The 23,580-nt window shown below is 39.8% G+C and overlaps 2 protein-coding genes across 3 annotated transcripts in view; one reads left to right on the top strand and one right to left on the bottom strand.

The window, feature by feature from the left end:
• The window catches only part of NHSL1 (NHS like 1), a 106,888-nt gene that overhangs the window by 69,968 nt on the left and 13,340 nt on the right, over positions 1-23,580 (top strand). For both annotated transcript variants that reach the window (XM_049654443.1, XM_049654446.1), the window contains exons 4-5: positions 15,029-15,221; positions 19,328-19,459. In XM_049654443.1, the coding sequence (XP_049510400.1) occupies positions 15,029-15,221; positions 19,328-19,459 (325 nt within the window). The remainder of the gene's footprint in view (positions 1-15,028; positions 15,222-19,327; positions 19,460-23,580) is intronic.
• LOC125938961 (60S ribosomal protein L17-like) lies at positions 415-1,039 on the bottom strand. Its single transcript, XM_049654454.1, has one exon. The coding sequence runs from the start codon at positions 992-994 to the stop codon at positions 440-442; it is 555 nt and encodes a 184-aa protein (XP_049510411.1). The 5' UTR covers positions 995-1,039; the 3' UTR covers positions 415-439.

Raw genomic sequence — 23,580 nt, 5'->3', positions numbered from 1 at the left:
GGAAGTAGAATGGTCAGTCAGTAGGCTATTGCAGTAATCCTGGCAAGATATAGCTGATGTGGGCTGGGACCAGGGTGGCAGCGGAGAAGATTCTAGGCTTATGTTGAAAGTGGATCCTATAGAATTTGCTGAAGTTGGGAGAAAAAGAAGAGTCAGGGATAATTTCGTTTATTGTCTTTCCAGCTTGATCCCTCTAGAATCCCATTTCAAAAATTATTTGACCCCGTGAGAAATTACCCTCTTCATAGCCTCAGTTATCTTTCCCCATCTTAGATGGCAGGACCCACAATTATATTCACTTCTTTGTGCATACTTGGAACTCTGATGGCCCCTCTCTCCTTCTGTCACTTTCCTGAAGACATCCCAATCCCATTTGTTTGTTTGTTTGTTTGTTTGTTTTTCTGTTTTTACTTTTATTTGTGTGTATTTCATGCAGAGTTTACTCCCGGGCCATAAGTTTTTGTTTCTTCAGTTTCTTCTGGGATATCTTTTTCTTCTGTGCAGCCTCCTCTTCTGGTTTAGGAACAATCTGCTCTTTTTCAGTAAGGATCATCTCAATGTGGCAGGGAGAGCTCATGTATGGGTTAATCCGACCATGAGCCCTGGAAGTTCTACGCCGCATTTCGGGGGCTTTGTTCACCTGGATGTGCTCAATGACCAGAGAATCTACATCTAAACCCTTAAGTTCAGCATTACTCTCTGCATTTTTAAGCATGTGCAGTAAAAATTCGGCACTCTTTTTGGGCCACCGACCCTGTGTCCAGCCCCACTGTTTGGCCTGGGCGCACCTACCAACCCCACCATTGTAGTGTGGGAATGGCACACATTGCTTCTGCAAAGTGACGTCTTTCAGATACTTGGTGGCTTTTCGGATACGCATACCCTTGATGGCCTGGGCAGTTTCCCGTGTGTTCTTAAAGTGAACGCGAAGATTTGAACCTCTTGATTTGCATGATTTTGTCGGGTTTTCCGGGTCAAGTGAATAGCGAACCATTTTCAGAGATCACCTCAGGCCGCTTACGGGAAGAGCCCGATCCCATCTGAATCCCGCTCTTCCTCTGCTCTGCACTTAAAGCCTGGCTCCCTAAACAAGGCGAGAGGAAAACACCAGGTTTTACTGGCCGCTTGTGCTATAAATGCCTAACCTCGGACCTAAAGTGCCAGCAGTCCTAACATATGAGCTCATCAGTTCACTCTCCCACTGCCCAAATTATATTTCTCAAATCTCCAAACACCATGTTTTCTGTTTTACTCTCAGATACCATCTGTGGTATCTACTGCACTGTGGGGTGAAGGGGGGGCGGGGGGAGCAGTCCGAAGGCATATCCTTTCACAACCAAACCTATTGAACGGCTTGCATCTATGCCTACACCTACTCACCCTTTCCTGCCATTGCAATGAGTGCACAGTCCTGGCTTCTTTTCTGCCCTGTTTGCACCCATGTGCTTAGATTAGGGCATGGCATGCAGTCAACACTCAGTATTTTTTCAGTGGAACGATTAAGGCCAACTTCTCAAGAACTTCATCCCTGCAATTTGCCCCTTTCTCTTTGGCCCAATCCATTCTCTCTCTTTATTGCATCAGAACTCTTCACTATATGAACAAGCTACCTTGTCTTTCATCTTGAAGAAACCCTCCTTTGACCTTTCACCCCCCTCCAAATTCTGCCTTATTTTCCAGGTCTTCTTTAGAATAGAACTCCTCCAAAGAACTGTCTAGACTGGCGGTCAACACTGCCTTTTCTCACAATCTCCTTCGAACCCCCTCCAAATAAACTTTTATCCCTAGCACGCTACTGAAATCACTCTTGTTAAGTCTGTCCATCACGTCTATCTTGCCCAAATCTAATAGTTTTCAGCCCCCCTCCGATTCAGCCTCTCGGCAGTGTTTGACATAGTTTACCGTCCTTCTTCAAGTACTTTCTATACTTGGCTTCCATGAGACCACACATTCCTGGTTTTCCTCCTCCCTCACTAGCCAGTGCTTCTCAGTCATGGTTGGATGCTATTCCATATATCTAAGCATTGGTTTGACTCTGCTCCTCTGAAGCAGGCTTAATCCTTGGGTGATCCCACTGAGACCCATGGCCTTAAATTCCAGACACTGAAGTTTCCTAAATTTCTATCACCAGTCCAGACCCATGCATTTAGCTGCTTACTGTCCATCTTATGGGCATCTCAAACCTAATCCAAATCCCAAAATGTTCATTCTCACATCCCTACCTACCCCTCTCATAGTTTTCCCCACCTCGGTAAACCGTATAACTCCGTTCTACCAGATGCTGAAGCCAAAAATGTTGGGCACATTCTTGCTGCTTTTATTCTCTTTACACCTTCAGTAAATACTATAGATTTATCAATTATAGAACCCCTACTAAAATCCCATATCCGATGTTATGCGATGATGAAGTCCAGGGCATGTTTCTGAGACTGGGTCATTGGGGCACGTTGGAGGTGAGGTCGTGAAAGCCTGATGAGGGATGGATCTGCTCTGTGGTTACTGAGTTCACCAAGAATGTTAACAGGAGTAGTGGTGGAAGGAGGCTGAGGTGGGATGACAGGGGAGCCATGGTAAGTGATGGAGTTAGGTTTTATTGCATAGCTAATAAGAAGTCACTAACATATTTTTTTTTAATGTTTATTTGTTTATTGTGAGGGGGAATGGGAGAGAGAGAGAGAGAGAAAGGGAGAAAGAAAGGGAGAATACCAACCAGGCTCCATGTTTGAACCCGATGCAGAGCTCAATCCCACGAATCATGAGATCACAACCTGAGCAGAATTTAAGAGTTGAACGCTGAATCAGATGAGCCACCCTGGTGTCCTATGGAAGTCACTAACATTTTTAAGCAGACGACTTTATGATTAGGAACAAAAGTTGTATGTACCATCTTGTGTTAGATGGAAGATGTTGAGATAATGTTGAAACTGATTTTCTAATTTATATAATATATCAAACCTGACTCTAGAACTTCTAGAGAGGGAGTATTTTAACAGACTGATTTCTGATTTGAAAAATAGAGAAATTTTGTCAAAAATTCACACCAGGTTGACAAAATAAATGGTAACTGTTTGAGGTAATAGATGTGTTTACTAGTCTAATTGTGGCAATCATTTAGCAGTATATACATATAACAAATTATCACATTATACACCTTAAGCTTACACAATGTTTTATGTTGATTATATCTCGATAAAACTGGGTGGAAAAATGAAGCTCATTTAAAAGAAAAAATTGGACCAAATTACAAAAAGCATCAAGTTCAGATGGTTTCATAGAGAGGGTTCTACTAAAGCTTTTAAAGAGTAAGTAGATAGGGAAAGGGGGAAAAAGGAGAGGGAGGCAAACCATAAGAGACTCTTACTTTTAGAAAACAAACTGAGGGTTGCTGGAAGGGAGGTGGGCAGGAGGTGGGCTAAATGGGTGATGGGTATTAAGGAGGGCACTTGTGACCAGCACTGGGTGTTATATATAAGTGATGAATCACTAAATTCTACTCCTGAAACCGAGATTATACTATATGTTAATGAACTAGAATTTAAATAAAAACTTGAAACAAACAAAAGGAAAAGAAAATAGAAAGAGTAAATAAATCCAATGCTTGAAACTTTCTCAGAGCAAAAAAAAAAAAAAAAAAGAAGGATATGGTGTGATTTTTTTTTTTAAACGAATTAGATTTACCCTGAGATCAAACCTAACAAAGACCACACAAAGTAGAAAATCAGCTGGCCAGTCCCACTCATGAATATTATCATTAGAAGTCACAGTAGAATGTTAGGAAACATAATTTAACAGCTTGTTACAAGACAGATGTTTAAAAATGAACCTGGATTTATCCCACTAGGAATGCAAGGATTTTCAGTATCAGTTAATCTAATCACATGTTAATATATTAATAGATTTGAAGAGAACGATCGGATCAAAACCATAGATAGTGATAAGGTATTTGAAACAATTCAACATCCATTCTTGATAAGAAACACTCCATAATATAGAAACAAGTAGATACTCATACCTTAAAATGTATCTGCCTTGTCACCAAAGCCAACATGCTATTCCATGGGCCATTCTTAGAATGAGATGTAAGACAGGACATTCACTTGTCGCTATTATTACATTGTATGGGAAGAACTGGCCAAAACAATTAGAAAAGTTGTAGGGTAAGAGGCTCAGAAATAAGGGAAGACTGAGATTAAATTATCATTCTTTGTACATGATATGTTTGTATACTTGGTGACTCCAGGAAAATAAAAATTTGAAACTGCTATCAACAGTAAACTTCGATGACATAGAAAGGTATGATGTTGATGTATGGAAACCAATACTTTTCATATCTACAAAAGCAAATTACAAGATATAATAGGAAAAATCTATTTAAAGTTGTAATGGCAGACGGGGTGCCTGGATGGCTCAGTCGATTGAGTATCTGACCCTGGATTTCAGCTCAGGTCACGATCCCAGGGTGGTGGGATCCAGCCCCATGTCTGAGTGCGGGGCCTGCTTGGGATTCTCTCTGTCTCTCCCTCTGCCTCTCTCTCCTGCTCTTGTGCACTGGCTCTCTCTCTCTCTCTCTTAGGCTCTTAGATGAGACGACTCCATATCAAAAAGCTGTCATTTCTGCCCAAATTAATTTATAGAATTAACACAACACCAATAAGATGTTGAGTGGTTTAGTTTCGTTTTGGTTTAAGAGTGATTTGGGGGATGGACAGAGAAAGGGAAGGACCAGAGAGGATCTAAGGGTCATAGCGGGGAAAGCTGTAACCTAGAGGAGCAATGAGGAAGGAGAACTACTCGCCTCACCAGGTACTAAAAAGAGTCAAGAATTGCTCAGTGTGGAATCTGAATGTACAGACCAGCAGGACAGAATGTTAAACATAGACTATAGAGACCAGAAGTCTACTTAAATCTTCATGGGATTTAGTACATGATCAAGTTGACATTTGAAATCAGGTGGGAGTTCAGTAACTATAAAAGGGGCTCCAAGCCAGCAGTTTATGGTCTCTGTGTTAAGGCCAAGACCCTTAAGTGCAATGCATGCTCTTAAAAGTCATTTTAACAGTTGGGGTTATTTTAGATACAGAGTATGTAGAGGTCAAATTTGAGGGAAAATGCTGGGGAAAGCCTTTACTTTGTATTTTCTAGGTAAGTGGTAGGAGTTGGGGTATGCTGAGGAGAGCAGTGGACTACACAGAAGTTAACAAACGCTTAGACTACAAATGCTCTGACCTGGAAAGAGGTACACAGAATGAAAAGCATCTAATTTGCATTCAGCAATAGGAAGCAACTATTATGTGCTTAGGATAGAAGCACGCTCCTAAAAGGAGAGCTGCTGATAAGGTAAAAGCTAAAGACATACATTAGAAGAACCTAGGGGACATCTGTTCTGGGTGTTTATTCTAGAGAATTGTTCTAGAATAATTATCCTAATGCAAAACATGTTTATGAAGTAAGACTCCTGTTTATGGTATAAGGAATGGTATTTTGCTAATTATCTCCACATGTGTCTTTCAAAGTGTAGCAAGAAAAATAACTATTTCCAATGATATATGTTATATATAAACTTGCATGAGAAAAATGCTGTCTGCAAAGGGCTTTAGAAATCTCACAGAACACCTTTTTTTTCCAACCGTGAAATCAGAGAATAAGTCAGTGCTTTCGTATTATGCTAGTCGCAGCCTTTTGTGTGTGTGTGTGTGTGTGTGTGTGTGTGTGTGTGTGTGTGTGTTCTTTCGGTTTTCAGTGTGTACCAGGTACTAGCAAACAGGTTTTTCAGGTATTTGCAGGAAGTTCAGTCATGGGTGCCAAAATGTTTCCAGTGAGTTGATAGGGCATCTCCCCAACTGCCATTGTTGGAGGTTATGTTTGATGATATGGTCACTGAGTCAGGGAAACATTCATAGAAGCCCCATTGTCTCACCAGAAAGGATGTCAGTTATGAGTTGCTCAATCTCTTATATAAAATTAACTCCCAAACACATAAATTAGACTGGGATTATGGCAATAAAAGGTTGGCTTTTATGGTACTGATGTAACCTGAAATTTTCTATTTCCTGTTATTCTTTGAATTAGCATCTCAGGTTCTGTTTTAGTCCTCATTGATGAGAGATACTTCAATTGAAGGAGGACTTTGAAAAGACAAAAGGGATTGTAGACTTGCTCTGTAATTGCACATATCGGAGGCTTATATAACATGATGCTTGAGATCGCCGGTTTGGGGCAGCCTGTCCACCTGTTGAAGCTGAGTGGTTTTGGGTAAATTGCTTCTCTCCATGAGCTTCGGTTTCCTCGCTGTAAAGAGTTAGAAGCCCCATGTTCTGGTTTGCCCAGGACAGTCCTGTGTTACAGCTGCTGTCCTGCGTAATTATTAATAGCACCCCCTTTCACTTTCAGAGGAGTTCTGGTTTTGATCATAAGTTACACAGCCACCTTACCTTCCTTGGGGAGGGATGTGGTGAGGTTGAAAGGAATTAATGTTTGTGAAAGTCTTCACTTGGTGCCTGGCACATAGAATATGCTCAAATAATGGCTAGTTCAGTATTACTAAACTGCTTGAGTTTTCAAACCAGACTACAAAGAAAAGGACTCCGCGGACAATGAAATTTGGCCACTCTCCCACTCCCCCTAAGTCTTTTATTATAGACTTTCCACAAAGAATTTCCTGCCTGAAGCAACAAATTTGAGAGGTTTCAGCAACTACTGACAAACTTCCCATTGTTGTGTCTTTGTTGGTTATCTCTAAATAGAACTACTAGAGGTCATACTAGCACTAACTTTACTTTAGAACACTTGCCAGACTTTTTCAAGTTATATCTCATTTCCCACAGGAACTCCAATGGAAGAAGTATTTTAATAATCATTACTATCATTTTTCATAAGTTTATTTCTTTATTTTGACAGAGAACAGAGCACATGAGCAGGGGATGGGCAGAGAGAGAGAGGGAGGGAGAGAGAGAGAGAGAATCCCCAAGCAGGCTTTGCGTGCAGGCAGCACAGAGCCCGATGTGGGGCTCGAACTCACAGACTGTGAGATCGTGACCTGAGCTGAAGTCAAGAGCCGACGCTTAACTGACTGAGCCACCCAGGCGCGCCTCGTTGCTATCATTTTGATGATCTGGAAACCAAGACTCAGAATTATGAAATTGCTTTCCCAAGATCACATGGCTAGAACGCATCAGGGAGGACGCGAATGTAGGGCCTCCGCTTTATACTCCATTTCTCTTCCTTGCACCATGTTGGTGAAACAAAAGGGGGAGAATACTTCACTCCCCAAATGCCTTCTTATTATGCCTGTTGTTGGCATTTTTCATTCCACTGTTGACTTGTCTGCTATTCGTTCATTCACTCATACCATTGTTTCAAAAACCACTTAAGTAGCACTTCGTCTCAGTATACAGACATACTGGCTGGCCTAGGATGGTTTATGGTCTAGAAACCATGCCCTAGCTGACTCTAATGCAGTCATTTGTATTGGGTCTCTGTGAGTAATTCCAGGGCACAGTGGAAACCCAGAGGAGTCTATGCTAGCTCCGTGTGTTCAATGCTTCCCAGTTTGGGACACCTTGGTTACTTTGTACCTTGCAGGCAGGAATGAGAAGCCTGGGGACTGTCACTTTTCCAGACCTTTATGCATTCAAACCAGTAAATTGTTCCAGTGTCTCTTGTTGCAAACACCCCATTAAACTGGAATAAGGCTCCATTCATATCTGCCTTCCCCTTTAAATGGGGACACAGCATTCCTGTCTTGTTGCTATCTGTATACCTCTGTATCTCCCAACATGTGGAAAAGTTCAGGAGCCAGAGACTAGGCTCCGTGCTATGTGTGAATCTATGTAATACTTACTGCAACCATGCAAAGTAGCTTGGATTATACCCATAACACAGATGAGGAAACTGCATTTTGGAGAGATTATATCGCTTGCGTAAGATCACATAGTTTTAAAATACTGAAACTGAAATCTCGGTTTTGAAACAGTGTTTTTGAGATGTAATTTACATAAAATACTCATATTTAAATTATACAATTTAGTAAGTTTTGATATATGTGTACACACATGAGCCCATCACCACAATCATGGTAGTGAACACCTTCGGCACCCTTAAAAGTGAAGCAGTCTTTTACATTAGTAAAAGAGTGAATAAATAAATACGTATTGGAATGGAATGTATACTCAGTAACACAAATGGATGTGTCTTAGAAACATAAGTAGATAACAACACCGAGAATAAACCATTTTTATAAAAGTCAGTAAACATGTAAGTTACACATATTGGTACATATATAACAAAAAGTAAGGGGATGATTAACACACAATTCAGGACAGTGGTTATCTTGGGGAAAGCGGGGAGGAGCACTGAGGTAGATGCAGTTATTGGTAATAGTTTATATAAGTCACGGGTTGGGTGGTAAGTTCTGAAATATGCATTATGTTATATATTTTGTATATATCATTTATTAAAATGAAAAGGTTATAAGTAAGAAGTACTATATCAGTTTAAACATTTAAGGTCTTAAGTATTTTCCATTCTTTTAAGGAAAAGATCCTTAATATGCAATAGTTTCAGTCCACAATATTTTAATCCAACATGTAATAATGACAAAGGGGCTGGCTTTTTGGTAAAAGGGCTAATATGCTGATGGGGAGAGAAAGAACAATCGAAGCTATTTAATCTTGTGGATATGGACACCACCACCTGGCCACGATGGAGCCACTAGATGGGCCAAGAACTGTGCTTCCGTATGGATCCATTTCCACTGCCCCTGCTTTTTTTGTTGTTGTTGAGCCTGGGGTTGGCGGGGAGGGGATAGGAGAGAACAGAAATAAGTCAGGATCTTTTGTGTCTAAGTATATTGAAAGTGGAAGAAGCACATATAGGCAAAAAAGGCTGCGGAAGTTTCGACACCTTATGAAGCCATCTATGATCTGGAAAACCAAGAGTCAACCCAAGACAGATTTCCTTCTGGGAAACAAAACAAAACAAAACAAAACAAAACAAAACAAAACAACCAACATCAAAGACAGAGTAAGTGTCCTGCAAAAAGGAGTGGAATGTATGTTAGTATTCTTTTAACTAATGCTCTACGTAAGGGCATTAGGAGTGGAATGTATGTTAGTATTCTTTTAACTAATGCTCTACGTTGGGTGGCTCAATCGGTTAAGCATCTGACTTTGGCTCAGGTCATGATCTCACAGTTCATGAGTTCAAGCCCTGTGTCGGGCTCTGTGCTGACAGCTCAGAGTCTGGAACCTGCTGTGGATTCTGTGTCTCCCTCTCTGTCTGCCCCTGCCCTGCTTATGCTTTGTCTACCTCTCAAAAATAAATAAACATTAAAAAATTAAAAAAAAAATAATACTCTATATAGTTTCATCTGTTCTACATTCATTTTCAAGTAATAATTGCTAAATGAATGCTAAATTTAGCTCTGATTGTAATTACATTTTTTAATTGCTAGGAGCATAGCAGATTAAAAAGGATAAAGCCTGGGCTAATCTGTGATTCACAATTTAAGCTCACTTTTTGATAACTTGGCCACCTGCCAAAGAGACCATGTTTCAGGCTCCACTGTCCATCTGGTGGGAGCTTGTCTGGCTTCCAGACAGGACCTGGGAGTCTCTGAAATGCAGGTCTGCAGCATCCCAAATCTACACAACAACTGCTGGTGTGGCCAGTGATTTCCCTTTCTAAATTAAGTAATCTGGCACGAGTTATTGTGGTTTCTCCTTTCATTTGTGACTCTTCATTCCTTCTGGGATCATGGTATGGGGTATCAGGGAACATTACTGATCAACAGACAGGTTTAAAAATTGCATTTAAGGTCCAAAAGCAAGGCAACTTTAAACTCCATGTTTGAAAACAATAATTCACTCTATATTGAGGCAGTCCATTAATATGAAGCATGGTGAAGCTATTTGAGTTGCTCTGTTCTCAACAGAGGGAGTTGAGCTGCTCAAAACCTATAGCTCGTAAATGACAAGAGCGAGGATGCTGGTACTTAGTGTTTTACTCCAGGGTTTAGTGCATCTTCCACTGCGCCACACTGCGGTGGCTTTTCTAGATTTTTAAAAGGTTTGTTCTTGAAGAAGAGATACAAATGGAGATTTTATCTTTAGATCGGGCAACCTAGTAACTTATTGCAAAGATTGCCAAGTTGTTATTTTAACACTGTTTAACAGCAGAGACTCTGGGGTCAAGTCCGGGTTCTAATCCCAGTTGTCCACTTGTGAACGTCCCAAAAGTAAAATTACTTTGTTCTATTTCCTTATTTGTAAAATGAAGCTAATGCTATAAATATTAAATGAGGCGCCAATTTCTATAAAGTCTATAACCCAGAGCAAGGCATGTAGCAGCCAGTAAATAAATGGTGACCCTTTTTTAGCTAAAATCCTGAAACAGTTCTCTATGAAATTCTGATTTAAAGCTTCCTGGGGCCGCCTGGGTGGCTCAGTCGGTTAGGCGGCCAACTTCGGCTCAGGTCATGATCTCGCGGTCCGTGAGTTTGAGCCCCGCGTCAGGCTCTGTGCTGACAGCTCAGAGCCTGGAGCCTGTTTCAGATTCTGTGTCTCCCTCTCTCTGACCCTCCCCCGTTCATGCTCTGTCTCTCTCTGTCTCAAAAAAAATAAATAAAAACGTTAAAAAAAAAAAATTTAAAGCTTCCTGGAACTTACATTCTCATGGGAGGGAAAACAAGGTAAATATCTAAAAGATATGTATACTATTGATATGTACTAAAGAGAAAAAGCAGTGAAGGGAGATATAAAATATTAGGGAGGAGTTGAAATTTGAGGTATGCTCAACAGGTAAGACTTCAACAAGAAGGAGACTCTTGAATAAACACATGAAGAAAAAGATGGTGTGGATGTCTAAGGGAAGAGCATGTCAGGCAATGGGAGCAGCAAGTGCAAAGGCCCTGAGGCAGAAGCGTGCATGATATGTACAAGAGACTACACGGAAAGGATGGAGTGGCTAGAGTGAAATAAGGGACTGAATAGTAGGAGACGAGGTCAGAGGGAGTGGTGAGCCATTTGCAGATCATGTAGGGTCTTGTCGGTCATGGTAAGGATGTTGGGGGGTTTGAACAGAGGAGCAACACGATCTGACTTAAATTTTAAAAGGATGCCTCACGCCTCTGTGTTGAGACGTAGACTTGGAGCGGGAGGGTGGGCACAATAGGCAGAAATGTGGACACCAGGTAAGAGGCTAACATAATCCAGAGGATTACAGTGTCCATCTTAATGGAGTAATCATGATGTGTTCGGCTATTGGGACGCAGGAGGTGGTTTCCTGCGCCCCTGCTGGATTTATAAATCCTAGGAAGGATAGGAGTGCGATCGTTCTGGAAGTCACACCGTCCTGGTTTTTATCTTTCCTTAGTTGTAGCACTGTGTAATAGTCACATTTGCATAGAACTTTATTCTCTGCCATGCTTGGGAAATTGTCTCACAAATGAAGAGAGCACTTTATAATAGATTACCTTTGGAAGTTGTCATACCGGAGCTATCCCTGGCGGTCATCCCACGGCAACCAGGCTAAACTCAAGTACTTTCTCTTTGTGATAGTTATCGATTCTGATGCCGTCAGTCAGCTAAAAGAAAAGTAGGTTACTAGGGCTGTTGGGCACCACTGAGATGCACACAGACTGTGGAACGGTGCTTCACCATCTCCCTTGGCAGGTGTCACATGGAAAAGGGGACCCTCCCTGCAGGATGTCACCGTGCTCTTTATTCTTCATCAAGCTGTGGCTTTACTTCTCTGTTAAACTGGTTTCGTTAGGATTTGCTTCCTGTAGGCTTGAAAGTGTGTGCTGTATTTCAAGATTACCTGAAAAGTTATTTCTGTGTGTGTATCAGAAAATTGGAGTAACCTTCTAATTGGCAACGTTGAGATTCAGCCATCGACATGAGACCTTTATGCGAACTGTCATGAAATTCTCATATACAGTTAGTTTTCATTTACTTGTGTGTGTGCCTGGGGGGCAGGGGGAATCTGCATCTTAAGGGTAGAAAATATGTATTGTAAGTCATATGTGACCAGCGTGGTACAAGTGCAAAAAGGCTGGAAATTATTTATCTCGCTGTGGCTTAGCTGCCACTGCTGACTCAAACATTCCCTTGTTTATCTTTCAAGGATAGGTAGGAGCTAGAACCATTGATAGGTGTTGTAACCATTTAAGCAGAATTGGATCAAATGTGAAGTGGATATGGTGTGATCTAATATCATAATCCGATGTAATTTAATATCATTATCAGGTGTCAGTAACATATGCTCATTATAAATCGAGTATATTTATTTGTCAGTTTAATTACAAACGTCTTTTCACAATTTTCCTTAGGTGGAGAAGAAGCTACCATATCATTTTACATTTTTACGTATCAAGAATATAAAGTCAAAAATAGAGATGTTTCATTATGATTTATTTTATATTATCTATTTCCACAACACCTTTATTATTGGTAGTCTTTTTGCAATAAAAGAAAAAATCATGAACTTGTCAATTCATGATTTTGCTTTCTTTCTTTCTTTTTTTTTTAACTAAGATTTTTTTTTTTTTTTTATTAAATGTTTTTATTTATTTTTGAGACAGAGAGAGACAGAGCATGAGCAGGAGAGGGGCAGAGAGAGAGGGAGACGCAGAATCCGAAGCTGGCTCCAGGCTCTGAGCTGTCAGCACAGAGCCCGATGCGGGGCTCAAACTCACAGACTGTGAGATCATGACCTGAGCCGAAGTCGGTTGCCTAACTGACTGAGCCACCCAGGCGCCCCCTAAGATTTTTTTTTTTTTTAAGTAACCTCTACACCCAACTTGGTGCTCAAACTCACAACCCACAATCAAGAGTCCTTTGTTCTTCGACTGAGCCAGCCGGGTGCCCCCATGATTTTGCTTTCCTAAAGTCACTTTTATAGGACCATCGCCTTTATTTCCATGATGTTTAACAGCCATAGATATTTTCAGAGATTTTATCTCATTAGGTCTTTTTTTTAATAATTTTTTTTAACATTTATTCATTTTTGAGAGAGAGAGAGAGAGAGACAGAGTGTGAGCAGGGGAGGAGCAGGGAGAGGGGGTGACACAGAATCTGAAGCAGGATCCAGGCTCTGAGCTGTCAGCACAGAGCCCAACATGGGGCTCGAACTCATGGACCACGAGATCGTGACCTGAGTTGAAGTTGGAGGCCTAACCAACTGAGTCACCCAGGCAGCCCTTATCTCATTAGGTCTTGAGAATGGCTCTTTGTGGGACTCAGGAGGGAAACATATAGCCCCACTTTACAGCAAAGGAAGGGCTCAAGAAGAGCCTAAAAGTCACGAGACTGTCAGGTATGAAGTGAATAGACTCAGGTCTTTGGATTCTTAGTTTAGGCCCTATCCCCCAACACCAAACTATTTTAATTGGCTCTTCTGTAGTCCTTGTGAAATTTGTGCAGGGCTGGTAGTTGTAGAATAAAAACAGATATTTTACAGCAAGATGAATTCAATAGTAATAAACAGTGATTACAGTGTTCTTCTAAGTGGTTGAAATTTCTAACAGATGTATTTCTTCTGTAAATTTCTTACCTGTATGCTTTTAGAAACTTGCATTAAATCCAGCAAGGTATCAATGCCTGCTTTTTAAAGATAGATAAATCCTCACAAACATAATATTGAACGAAAAAAGAAAGTCACAAAAGAGAATGTCAGGATTCCCTTTAGGTCACACATAGGCAAACAAAGCTATGGTGGGGTGTTAGAAGTCAGAGAGTAGTTACCCTTGCTTAGGGGTGTGTGGTTTGGGGAGGGGAGTGTTGAGCTGACTTGGGTGCTGGTTACACAGGTATTCCCTTGGGAAGGTTCATTGCCTTTTTATTCTGAAGTAAAACTCTTTTAAATGCCCTATTTTCAGAGGTGGTAGTTAGTTTAAATGCTTTCAACTCGAAGACCAGTTCTTAGACATTTATTGTGTATTATAAACTGCCGTTTCTCAACAAAAGCCAATCACCCTTTTTTGTCCTCGTTGTTGTTTGTGAGCACATTGTGTTTGAGTTCTTGGAACTTCCTTGTCAAAGAGCCAACTGTCGTGCGGCCATGGTACCGTCCGTGGTAAAATGCTTCCCCAAACAGCGTTCTTGCTTCCGCTTTTTAAGATGTTATGGGAAGAAAGGTATTGCAGAAGGGCTCCCCAGTTAGGATGTTAATCTGTATTGAAACAGACACTGCCAGAAATGTTTTCATGGAATTCTGATAAGGCTCAGAGCAGAGTTTCAGTCAGCTTCTTAGAATTTAACAATTTCACACCAATTGTTTTCATATAAATGGTTTCAGAAGAGCACACAATAGCTCTATCCTTCCAGAAATGTTCCTTGAGGTCAGTGCCTGAAGGAAATGAGGTTGAGGCTAGAAATGACTTTGAGCAAACAAAATTTTAATAAAAATGGAAACCGATGGCCACAGCCATGATGCTTCTCCGGGCTTCTAGCATTCAACTAAATCCATAAGCTTTCTGACCACAGTAAATATAGGAGAAACAGGAAGAACTGAAAAGATATCGAGGGTCAACAAAACCGTTTGCAGACCTCATGGTTTAGAGACTAAGGCAACGGCGTGAATCATATACATAACGGGTCATGCTCAAGATGATGAGCAGTTTTCTTGCAAACTATCGCTTCTTTCTTAAATGTGGCCAGTTTTGGTTTTTGTTTTCTTTTTTTGGCTCGCTTTTAATGAGTTGAAAAATATTTTATTGATTTACTTATTTATTTAACATTTATTCATTTTTGAGAGACAGAGACAGACTGAGTGGAGGAGGGGCAGAGAGAGGGAGACACAGAATCTGAAGCAGGCTCTAGGCTCTGAGATGTCAGCACAGAGCCCGACGCAGGGCTCGAACTCACAGACCGTGAGATCATGACCTGAGCTAAAGTCGGCGACTCAACCGACTGAGCCACCCAGGCGCCCGCAACCTAGTTGAAAAAAGGCTTTAAACAAGGAATTTATTTTTAAATGTTTTTGCCAGCTATTTACACACTACAGCATCTACTTACTGTTTTCCCTGCAGTGTTCTATTTCTTCATCAGAAGAGGAAAGACTTATTTCCATCAGGAGACCTAACACGCCAACCTCAAGTGACTTCTCTGACCTTCATACTCAAACGAACTGGACCAAGTCCCTTCCTTTGCCAACGCCAGAAGAGAAGATGCGACAGCAAGCCCAAACAATCCAGGCTGATGTGGTTCCCATTAATATAACTGGTAGGCTTTGCTGTACAGATAGGTTTCTAAACATACTTGGGAAAATGACTTTATATGCTCTTAGCATCTCACTTATACACTAAAGGTAAATAGTTATAGTCTGGCTTCCTGCTCTGTGTTTAAGGAAAGGAATACTAAAATTTACATGTGTGCATGCATATGAAATCTCTCTTGCTTGTAAGATTAGAGGGCTGTCACCAAAGGTGGATGTCATGGAATTCATAGAAAATGTGTGTGTCTTTTTTCATTGAATTGCTTCTTTAAAATATTTTGTTTATTTGGGAACATCTTCTAAATGTGGCCCTGGGTAAGGAAACAATGACGTTTCCCTTCTAAAGGGCTATTTTATGTAGTATTTATGGAAGTGAAGAAGTAACAGTTTTGTGATATTTTTGAGTGATAGATTTTCTTCCCCTTCTGTCTTCTCAAATTGCTTAAAATAAGAATATCAAGTGAACTAACAGTAAGAATTATGAAAATACTGTTTTAAAGTTAAGAGGATGGTCAAGTCATATTTTGATCCCCATGATTTGAATTCTATAATCTTCAAATTCAAGTTCTTTTGGAACATTATGCTCAGATTTTAATCATCTGTAATATTTAAAGGGACAGATAACAAGGTACATGAAGCTCAAAGACAGTATTTCATGAAATTAGAGGAACTGTTAAAAGACACCAGAATTTTCCTGCTTTATCAGTTCCGTACCTCATAAAAAAGGTCTGTGGTTTGGGAAGCATACCAAGTGTAAAATAGATGTGTTCAGAGTTAACATTGGACAGTGTATTCAAGAGAAACTGGTTGCTAATAATCGTCATTGGTAACCAGTCCTTACAAAAGCATGGCCTCTAGGGCCAGAACCTAAAAAATATCAGGTGACCAATAAGGCTGAGTTTTCATAAAAAATTAGGATGGAAACCCATAGCACCCTTGCTGTATTTCTGAAGCTAATGCTGTGGTCTGCTGTTAGAAAGGTTTTTGTATTTTGATAGTTAATGCAGACTTTTTTTTAAAAAAAAAACCTTACAGATGTTTAAAAATTACACTTAAAATAAAAATTACATCTACTTTGAATTCCTGAGAAATTTAGTAAATAAGTGCATGAATTATTTTAAATTCCAGGTACATTCTCCCACATTGATTGTATTTAAGCCTTAAAGGAATAGCGTAGTATTTGATTCCATTTTCTTTGCAAATAACGTTGATCTTCCCAAATGTGATTCTCATGCACCTAGATCATATTTTTTTAAGGTTATTTTTAGAAGTAGCTGTGTTTCAGAATAAAGTGTGTTTATTGCTTAATGGAATATGTGGACACAAATTTTCTATAAGAAAACGCATTACATTATTTGATTGATTAAATGCAGCAGAAACATAAATTACATTATATATGATTAGATGCCTCCAAAGTAATATTGTAAGATAAGAAGATTGTGCTATGAAATATGGCAGTCCTTAATGGAATTAGGATAAATGCATTATCTTGAGATCAGGAAATTTAAAACAGAGTAACTACAGCCTCGGAAATAATCATTTGCAATGAAATGCATTGTAACAACAGAAGACATTGCCATTTCTTTGAGCTGTAATTCCCTCCTGTTGATGACTAAGTAGATATGAATTACACAGAGTTTAAAAGGAGGCCTTCAAATGCCACATAGGAAAGGCAAATGACAAAGAAGTGAGCAAAATGAGTTATGTCAAAACGCAGTTTATTTTTAATTGAGTGAGTAACATTTTCAGAACTATAATAATCAAATCTAGTATCTAGTTGCATGTGTCTTGGTCCATCTTCTGGATCCATGTGTTCACATACATATACATGCATTACATAAAGATGTTAATTTTTCTACTATTCTGACACAAAGAAGCATTAAATTTAAAATTTTCATGTTTAGCAGTCGAGTTGACCTAGGTTATACCACTTCCTCCTCTTCAAATGATGTGTTTCTGCAGCCCTAGAAGGCTTTTGAGACTAAAATATAGCTTCCTGTAGGGAATTGTCATGTGTTCATTTATTTGGATGAACATTGACCCTCCGGTTTGATTTTCAGTCAGGATCAGCAGGGGAAAGAAACGTCGATAAATATATTATTTTACGTCCAGAGTGAAGCCGGCCAGGCATAGCAGCAGAACATTAGCACAATGAGCTGCCAGCATGAAAATCAATTTAATCCCCTCAGTCATAGTCCTGTAGGGAATCATCGTGTTCTAGGAGTTGAGGAAGGAAAAAAAAAAATGTTTCAAATGAAATGCATACATGTGTAGGTTTCCTATTCGCCATGTGGATTAAAAGCCTTCCACCTGGAAGATAAATAGAGTGGTCCCATGCTTAACAGTTTTGGCACGCTGGCTTTGTACTAATGTCTGCCGTTAGCTAAGTTTATTTCTAAGTAGTAACCATGACTAAGGCTGTTTTTCAATGAAAGGGAGTGAACCAGTGCCTCTCAACAAATATTTACTGAGTAACTACTTTGTGTCAGGCATTGAACTGAGTGACACAGGGGGTGCTAAAGTACAAGAATCATGGTACCTACCCTCAAGAAATGTTTAGTCCACCATCGGGGACAGACATTTGAGGCCATGATGCAAGATGGAGAGTTTGGTGCCTTTAATGGCATATGTCTTAGATGTCCATTCTCATGGTTTGTTTCTTAATTTCCTTGGGATTTGAGTGGTTTATCTCTTGTTTTGGTTTTTAAGGAAGCAAAAGTAGAGACTAAATGCAGCTATCTGTTGATGTTTTGCCTGTTTTTAATACCTTCATACAAGGAAATTGTTTTCCTCTGCGGCAGGGAACTATGGACCATTGAAGTCGTGGCTTGCCCCCTTACAAGCATCATACGTGCTATTGTACTTAGTGATGCGTTTATCACAGTGATGATACCTCCTGGTGTTTCACCATCTTCTCTCAATCATTTCTGGTTTTCTCCATTAGGAACAAAGTTGCAAGCATTTATTTGTGTTTGTTGCTTCGTACATGAAATGTGTTTTGATCATTCAGATCTTTTATCCTCTGTTTTGCTTTAAAGAAGTTTCTAATCACAGTTTATTCCTATTTAAATAGAGGGTGCCTTGTTTACAACATACTCACTTTGTGTGTCAATATTGCTAAAAAGAGTGAATGTTTATATACTTCTTTTTGTACAACATAAGCATGATGGGAGTATATCATTTGTGTGTATATGTATTTTTTAAATCTCTTTTTGAGGAGAATAACCATTTAACAGAGACAGTACTACAAAACTTTCTTTATTTAAACTGGGAAATAATTTAAAGCAGACCAATCAGTAACTGATACTTTATTATTTTATGGTTTCCATTGGTGTGCTAATCACACAAGTTCGTACTTTAGAGGACAGAAAACAGTCCTGTGGATATGGCATTCTAGGTTTGATTGCAAAACTACCTGAAATGTCTGAATTAAGATCAATTGTAAAAAGTGATCAAGAAACAGAAAGAAAGCAGTTCAGCTTTAACAACAGCAGTGCTACTGGGTCTCATTGTGGTAAAAGTACTTTATCATTATAAGGCTTTTTATTGGTCATTACAAGTTGTATCTACACCATAACAATTACCGCAGCCTGCCCAAATGGTCAGCCTCCTTGACAGAAAGAGAAAGCTCTGCATCCAAGAATTCTTGATTATTTGTATCCTCACACAGGACAAGACATCATATTGCTCTCTAGAGAGAACAAGTGAATACAATACGCTCATTGCCTTCACCACAACCTACGCTGATGCGAAGGGTGATTTTGGTGACGATAGGGCCTGTGTAAAACACTTCCAAAATGACCCATTTTTGTAAATAACAGAGAATCACTCTTCAAGTCATGTTAACAAATTTGCACTTGTTACCCCAGCTCATGTGCAAGTGAGATCAAGGTGCTTCCTTTGGAAGTAGACCGGAAATGAAAAAATAGCCTTATGACGATAATGTGCTTTCCTTCTTTTTTTGGCCTTCGGCATTCATTCATCATCATATGACTGGCTAACATCATTATTAATAACCTTCTTATCATTTTACAACAAGCTTCTCGAAGAGAGTGCATGGTGTCGGCTTGCTTGAGAATAACATTGCTTTGCTTGTTCTACTACTCTATATTAGGGGAGAATTTCGATCGCCAGGCCAGCCTTCGGCGGTCTCTAATTTACACAGACACTCTGGTAAGACGACCGAAGAAAGTCAAAAGGAGAAAGACTATTACAGGAGTCCCTGACAACATACAGAAGGAGCTAGGTATGGCTCATCAGAACTGTATTCTGTTGCCCCTCGTTACTGCTCAGCATTACTACGCTAACCTCATTGTGGTGCTTACGAGATCAATACATTCTGATAGCCGTTTGGTGCCCCCAGAGGGCCAGCTTCTCTCCTGAGTGCAGCACTGGGTACAAGTCTTAACATCCCCTGCAGATGATTTGTTGAGTTTTGGTGAGACGGTTACAGGAAGAGCTTATGTAAAGACTGTCAACTGGGGTGATAGACATTTACAGTAATGTCAGCATCTCCATGTGCCTTGCACATTGGGTATTTCCACGATGAAATTTACCTTTCGTTTAGGTTTTAAGTTTTCATAAAACCAAAAACTCATTCTGGGACTCCAGATAATGACGATGGACTTCATTAGTTAATAGTGACAACGGTGATGGCCATTTTGTCATCAAAGAGACAGCAAGTGTGAGATAATTAGTAAATTTCAGTACAACAGAAAATACTCATTTATGTTGGATAGTGCCTTCATGGAATGTCCAAGGAAACAGTTTCATAGGTTTTTAATTCAATATTTTTCAACCAGTGATAAAAACAGAAAAGAAAGAACCCCCCCCATCTTTTTTTTGGGGGGGGGGCTAGCAGAGAAGGTTATTTATTTCATAATTCACCTATCCATATTATTTATGCTTATATTTATAGATGCTTTGGGTAACCCTCTCACTCTCCTCTTTCTATATTCCCTTCCTCCTTTGGTTTTCAATGGGCTCATCGGGAATGTCTACACAGACAGCAGTGCACGCTGGGCCAGGGCAGGGACTCTGGCGCCGGATGTGTGGATTTGAATCCCAGCTCTGCCGCTGACGCCCGGGGTGGCCTCAAGCTGGTTACTTCACCTGCCCGAGTCTCCTTCCTCATGCAAATAATGTGGTTGTTGATGTTGACAGAACATACCTCATAGGGTTGTCTGAGGGTGTCATGAATTCATACAGGTGAAGCACTTGGTGCTGGTAGGTTCACTATAGGTTAACATAAAAGCTGCTTTTGTAATTACCGTAGGGAACTTAATACTGCCTATTTTGAAATTTGCCTCTTTCTCTTCAGCCAACCTGTGGACTTATTTCCTCCTAGTTGCTTTCACCTGATGTTTTTACTTTTATTTGCTTTTGTAGGTTACAGTCTAGATACTCGGGATAATTCTTTTGGAACTTGCCCCGCAGTCTTTGAGTCAAAATGGGTTTATCCTAGCTCTAGTGATCTGTTATACTTTGAGGTAGCATTGCCTGCTTCAGCTTCCGAGTGCTACAGACATTGTTCCTATGTGTTTTTTCCCAAAACACGTGCTGAAATGCCCTGATTTAGGGACAGAGGGCTCACTCTTCTTTACCTGGCGTTCTCTCTTTTACTGCCATCCAGTTCTCCGATATGTATGCTCTGCCTTCCAGACCGAAGCCACAGTGGGACAAGAATAGCAATGCTTTGCTTTTGCTCTAGGTAGTTCCGGTGACCCAGGTGACATACAAGTGCCCGTCTTATTTCATAACACAGGGTCTTATTGCAAACAAAGGCGAGATTGCATCCACAGGGTTTAAGAAATCTGTCTTCCGTCCGTGCCCCTGCATCTGCTTCCAGATCTGGGCCGGTCCTCCTGGATCTCATTCTTTCAGACTCTTTCTCTTTTTTTCTTCCTTTAGGTGACAGCTAACTTATGTGAGAGACTAGTACATACTCTTATGTTCAGTAGATACTTAATGGGCTAATTTGTTACAACACTGCAGCAAAGTTTATATTTTAACTGGTCTTTTAGGGGACGTTCCTTAACCTAAAGGAGTGACTTTAAAGACATGCCCTTTGTAAGATAACAGGGTTGATATTTCAGGGTAGTCTACATTTTAAATGGCTGTGCAACCAAAATAGGTAGGTTTTGGATGGCTTTGTGCAAAGAGTATAAGAATAATTTGACTCAGAAAAACATATACATGCACACAAGTATTCAGTGTGAATTATCTCTGTGTCTCCCCTGTTCACTCCCCCCTCCCTCTCTCTCTCTCTCTCTCTCTCTCTCTCTCTATGTATATATGTAACATGATTTCTAGAACCTCAGAGATAATGAAATTTATCACTTTTATTACTAAACCAACCAGTATGGAGCCAATAACTCAGTTGCCTCTTTGATCTTAGTGGAATGATCTGATCAGCTAGGTAAATCAGGTCTTCTGTAATTGTATTTTTAAAATCAGTAATCGAGTCCCTGGGGCCCATGCTCCCATCTCTTTTGTATGTGACGTAGAAACACCAGCAATGGTGGAAGAAAGGAAATAGCTCTGCCCACATCATTGCGCTGTGGTCTTGGCCGAACAGAGACAGTTGATGTCACTGCACAGTCGACATAACCTGGATCATAGCTGGTGGTCCACTGAGACAGCTGTATTGAAGTGAGAGCTAGTTTAAAAAAAAAAAGAAAGAAAAGATAAGAAACAACTGTAGTTTTATAGATAGACTAGTTGAAAGGATTGATAGAGTAAGGGAAAATAACCTTTGAATAGAGTAACATTTGGGGCACCTGGGTGGCTCGGTCGGTTGAGTGTCCGACTTGGGCTCAGGTCATGATCTCACAGTCTGTGAGTTCAAGCCCCGCGTCGGGCTCTGTGCTGACAGCTCAGAGCCTGGAGCCTGCTTCCGATTCTGTGTCTCCCTCTCTCTCTGACCCTCCCCTGTTCACGCTCTGTCTCTCTCTGTCTCAAAAATAAATAAATATTGAATAGAGTAACATTTAGCAGAAAATTTGGATCATGTATTTTCTTCCTTCATTTTATGACTTCTGGTTGATCTTGCCTTTTCTCCCCAATATTCCGTACTTGAAAGGTGTCTGGTTTGAAAGCTTATAGACACTTGGTATTTTCCTTAAAAATTAGTCTTTTTTAGATACGAAGGAGAGGGAAGTATGGCTGAGTCAAACAAATTAGATAAAAAAAAGGATATGATTATCTGAAAAGAAAACATTCACTAGGAAAGATACTTCCTGTCCACTAGACACTGCCCAAGTTGCTGGAGATTTGGAGTTTTAAAAATCAAACCAGAGATTCTTCCAGAATTAAAGTTGATTGTGCTTCATTGTATGCACTTTTCACTTCAGAAACCATAAACAGTGGACTCTAGAGACGAGTTGTTTTATTTTATTTTTATTTTTATTTTTATTTTTATTTTTATTTTTGAGATGAGCCAGTTTGTACTTTGAAGTCAAGCTATGAGATTTACTGTCTAAAGTCTTTATGGCCTAGAATTCGTTGCCTTCCATTTAAGTGAATCGGACAAAATTTCTAATTTTTTCTTTACTCTTATTATCTTATATATACATAGAAATGTATTTGAACAACCCATTATGAGTTTTCATCTTTTAGAATCAGATCGGATTATTTTGTTGGTATACAATTATATTTGGCTCCTGAAGAGTTTGAATAGTCCTTGAACAATATGTATTCCCCAAGCAGAAAAAGCTTCATTTAAAGGAATCCCCCTTCTGAATGATTTTTGATAGTTTGTACAAAGAACATTAAGAACATAAGACCAGACATGACTTTTTAAAAATCCATCTATTAAACCTTAAATTAACTAGCTTTGATTACATATGTTTTTTTTTAATTCGACATACCTTGTAGTATTGCGTAATAAGTAGAAGAAAAAATATAATTATTTCTTTATGTTGTAAAATCAGATAAATCCATTCAAGATTTTTAGCAGCACCCGAGAGGTCTATATTTGCAGTCCTCTCTCTCTTATTTTTTTAAGTTTATTTATTTATTTTGAGATGGGGGAGGGGCAGAGAGAGAAGGGGGAGAGAGAGAATCCCAAGCAGGCTCCACACTGTCAGTGCACAGCCTGATGCGAGGCTTGAACCCATGAGCCATGGGAGCATGATATGAGCTGAAGCCAGATGCTTAACAAACTGAGCCACCCGGGTGCCCCACACATCTCTTTATTTATAGTCTGTTTTTGTTATTGAATTCTGGTCAAGATAGTGTTCATCTATATCCTATAATATGTGACACTTTTTGTACTATGAAAATATTAGGCAGTCTGTTTTGGGAATAGAACTTTGGTGGTCCCTATGACGGATGATATGTGACTTGTTTTTCACACATGTTTTTTAA

The sequence above is a fragment of the Panthera uncia genome, assembly GCF_023721935.1.
Source record: "Panthera uncia isolate 11264 chromosome B2 unlocalized genomic scaffold, Puncia_PCG_1.0 HiC_scaffold_24, whole genome shotgun sequence".
Lineage (NCBI taxonomy): Eukaryota > Metazoa > Chordata > Mammalia > Carnivora > Felidae > Panthera > Panthera uncia.
This window is presented reverse-complemented; position numbering and strand designations above follow the sequence as displayed.

What these genes read in the sequence shown, in the direction of transcription:
- LOC125938961 (XM_049654454.1), bottom strand. Translation starts at nt 994, where the DNA reads ATGGTTCGCTATTCACTTGACCCGGAAAACCCGACAAAATCATGCAAA.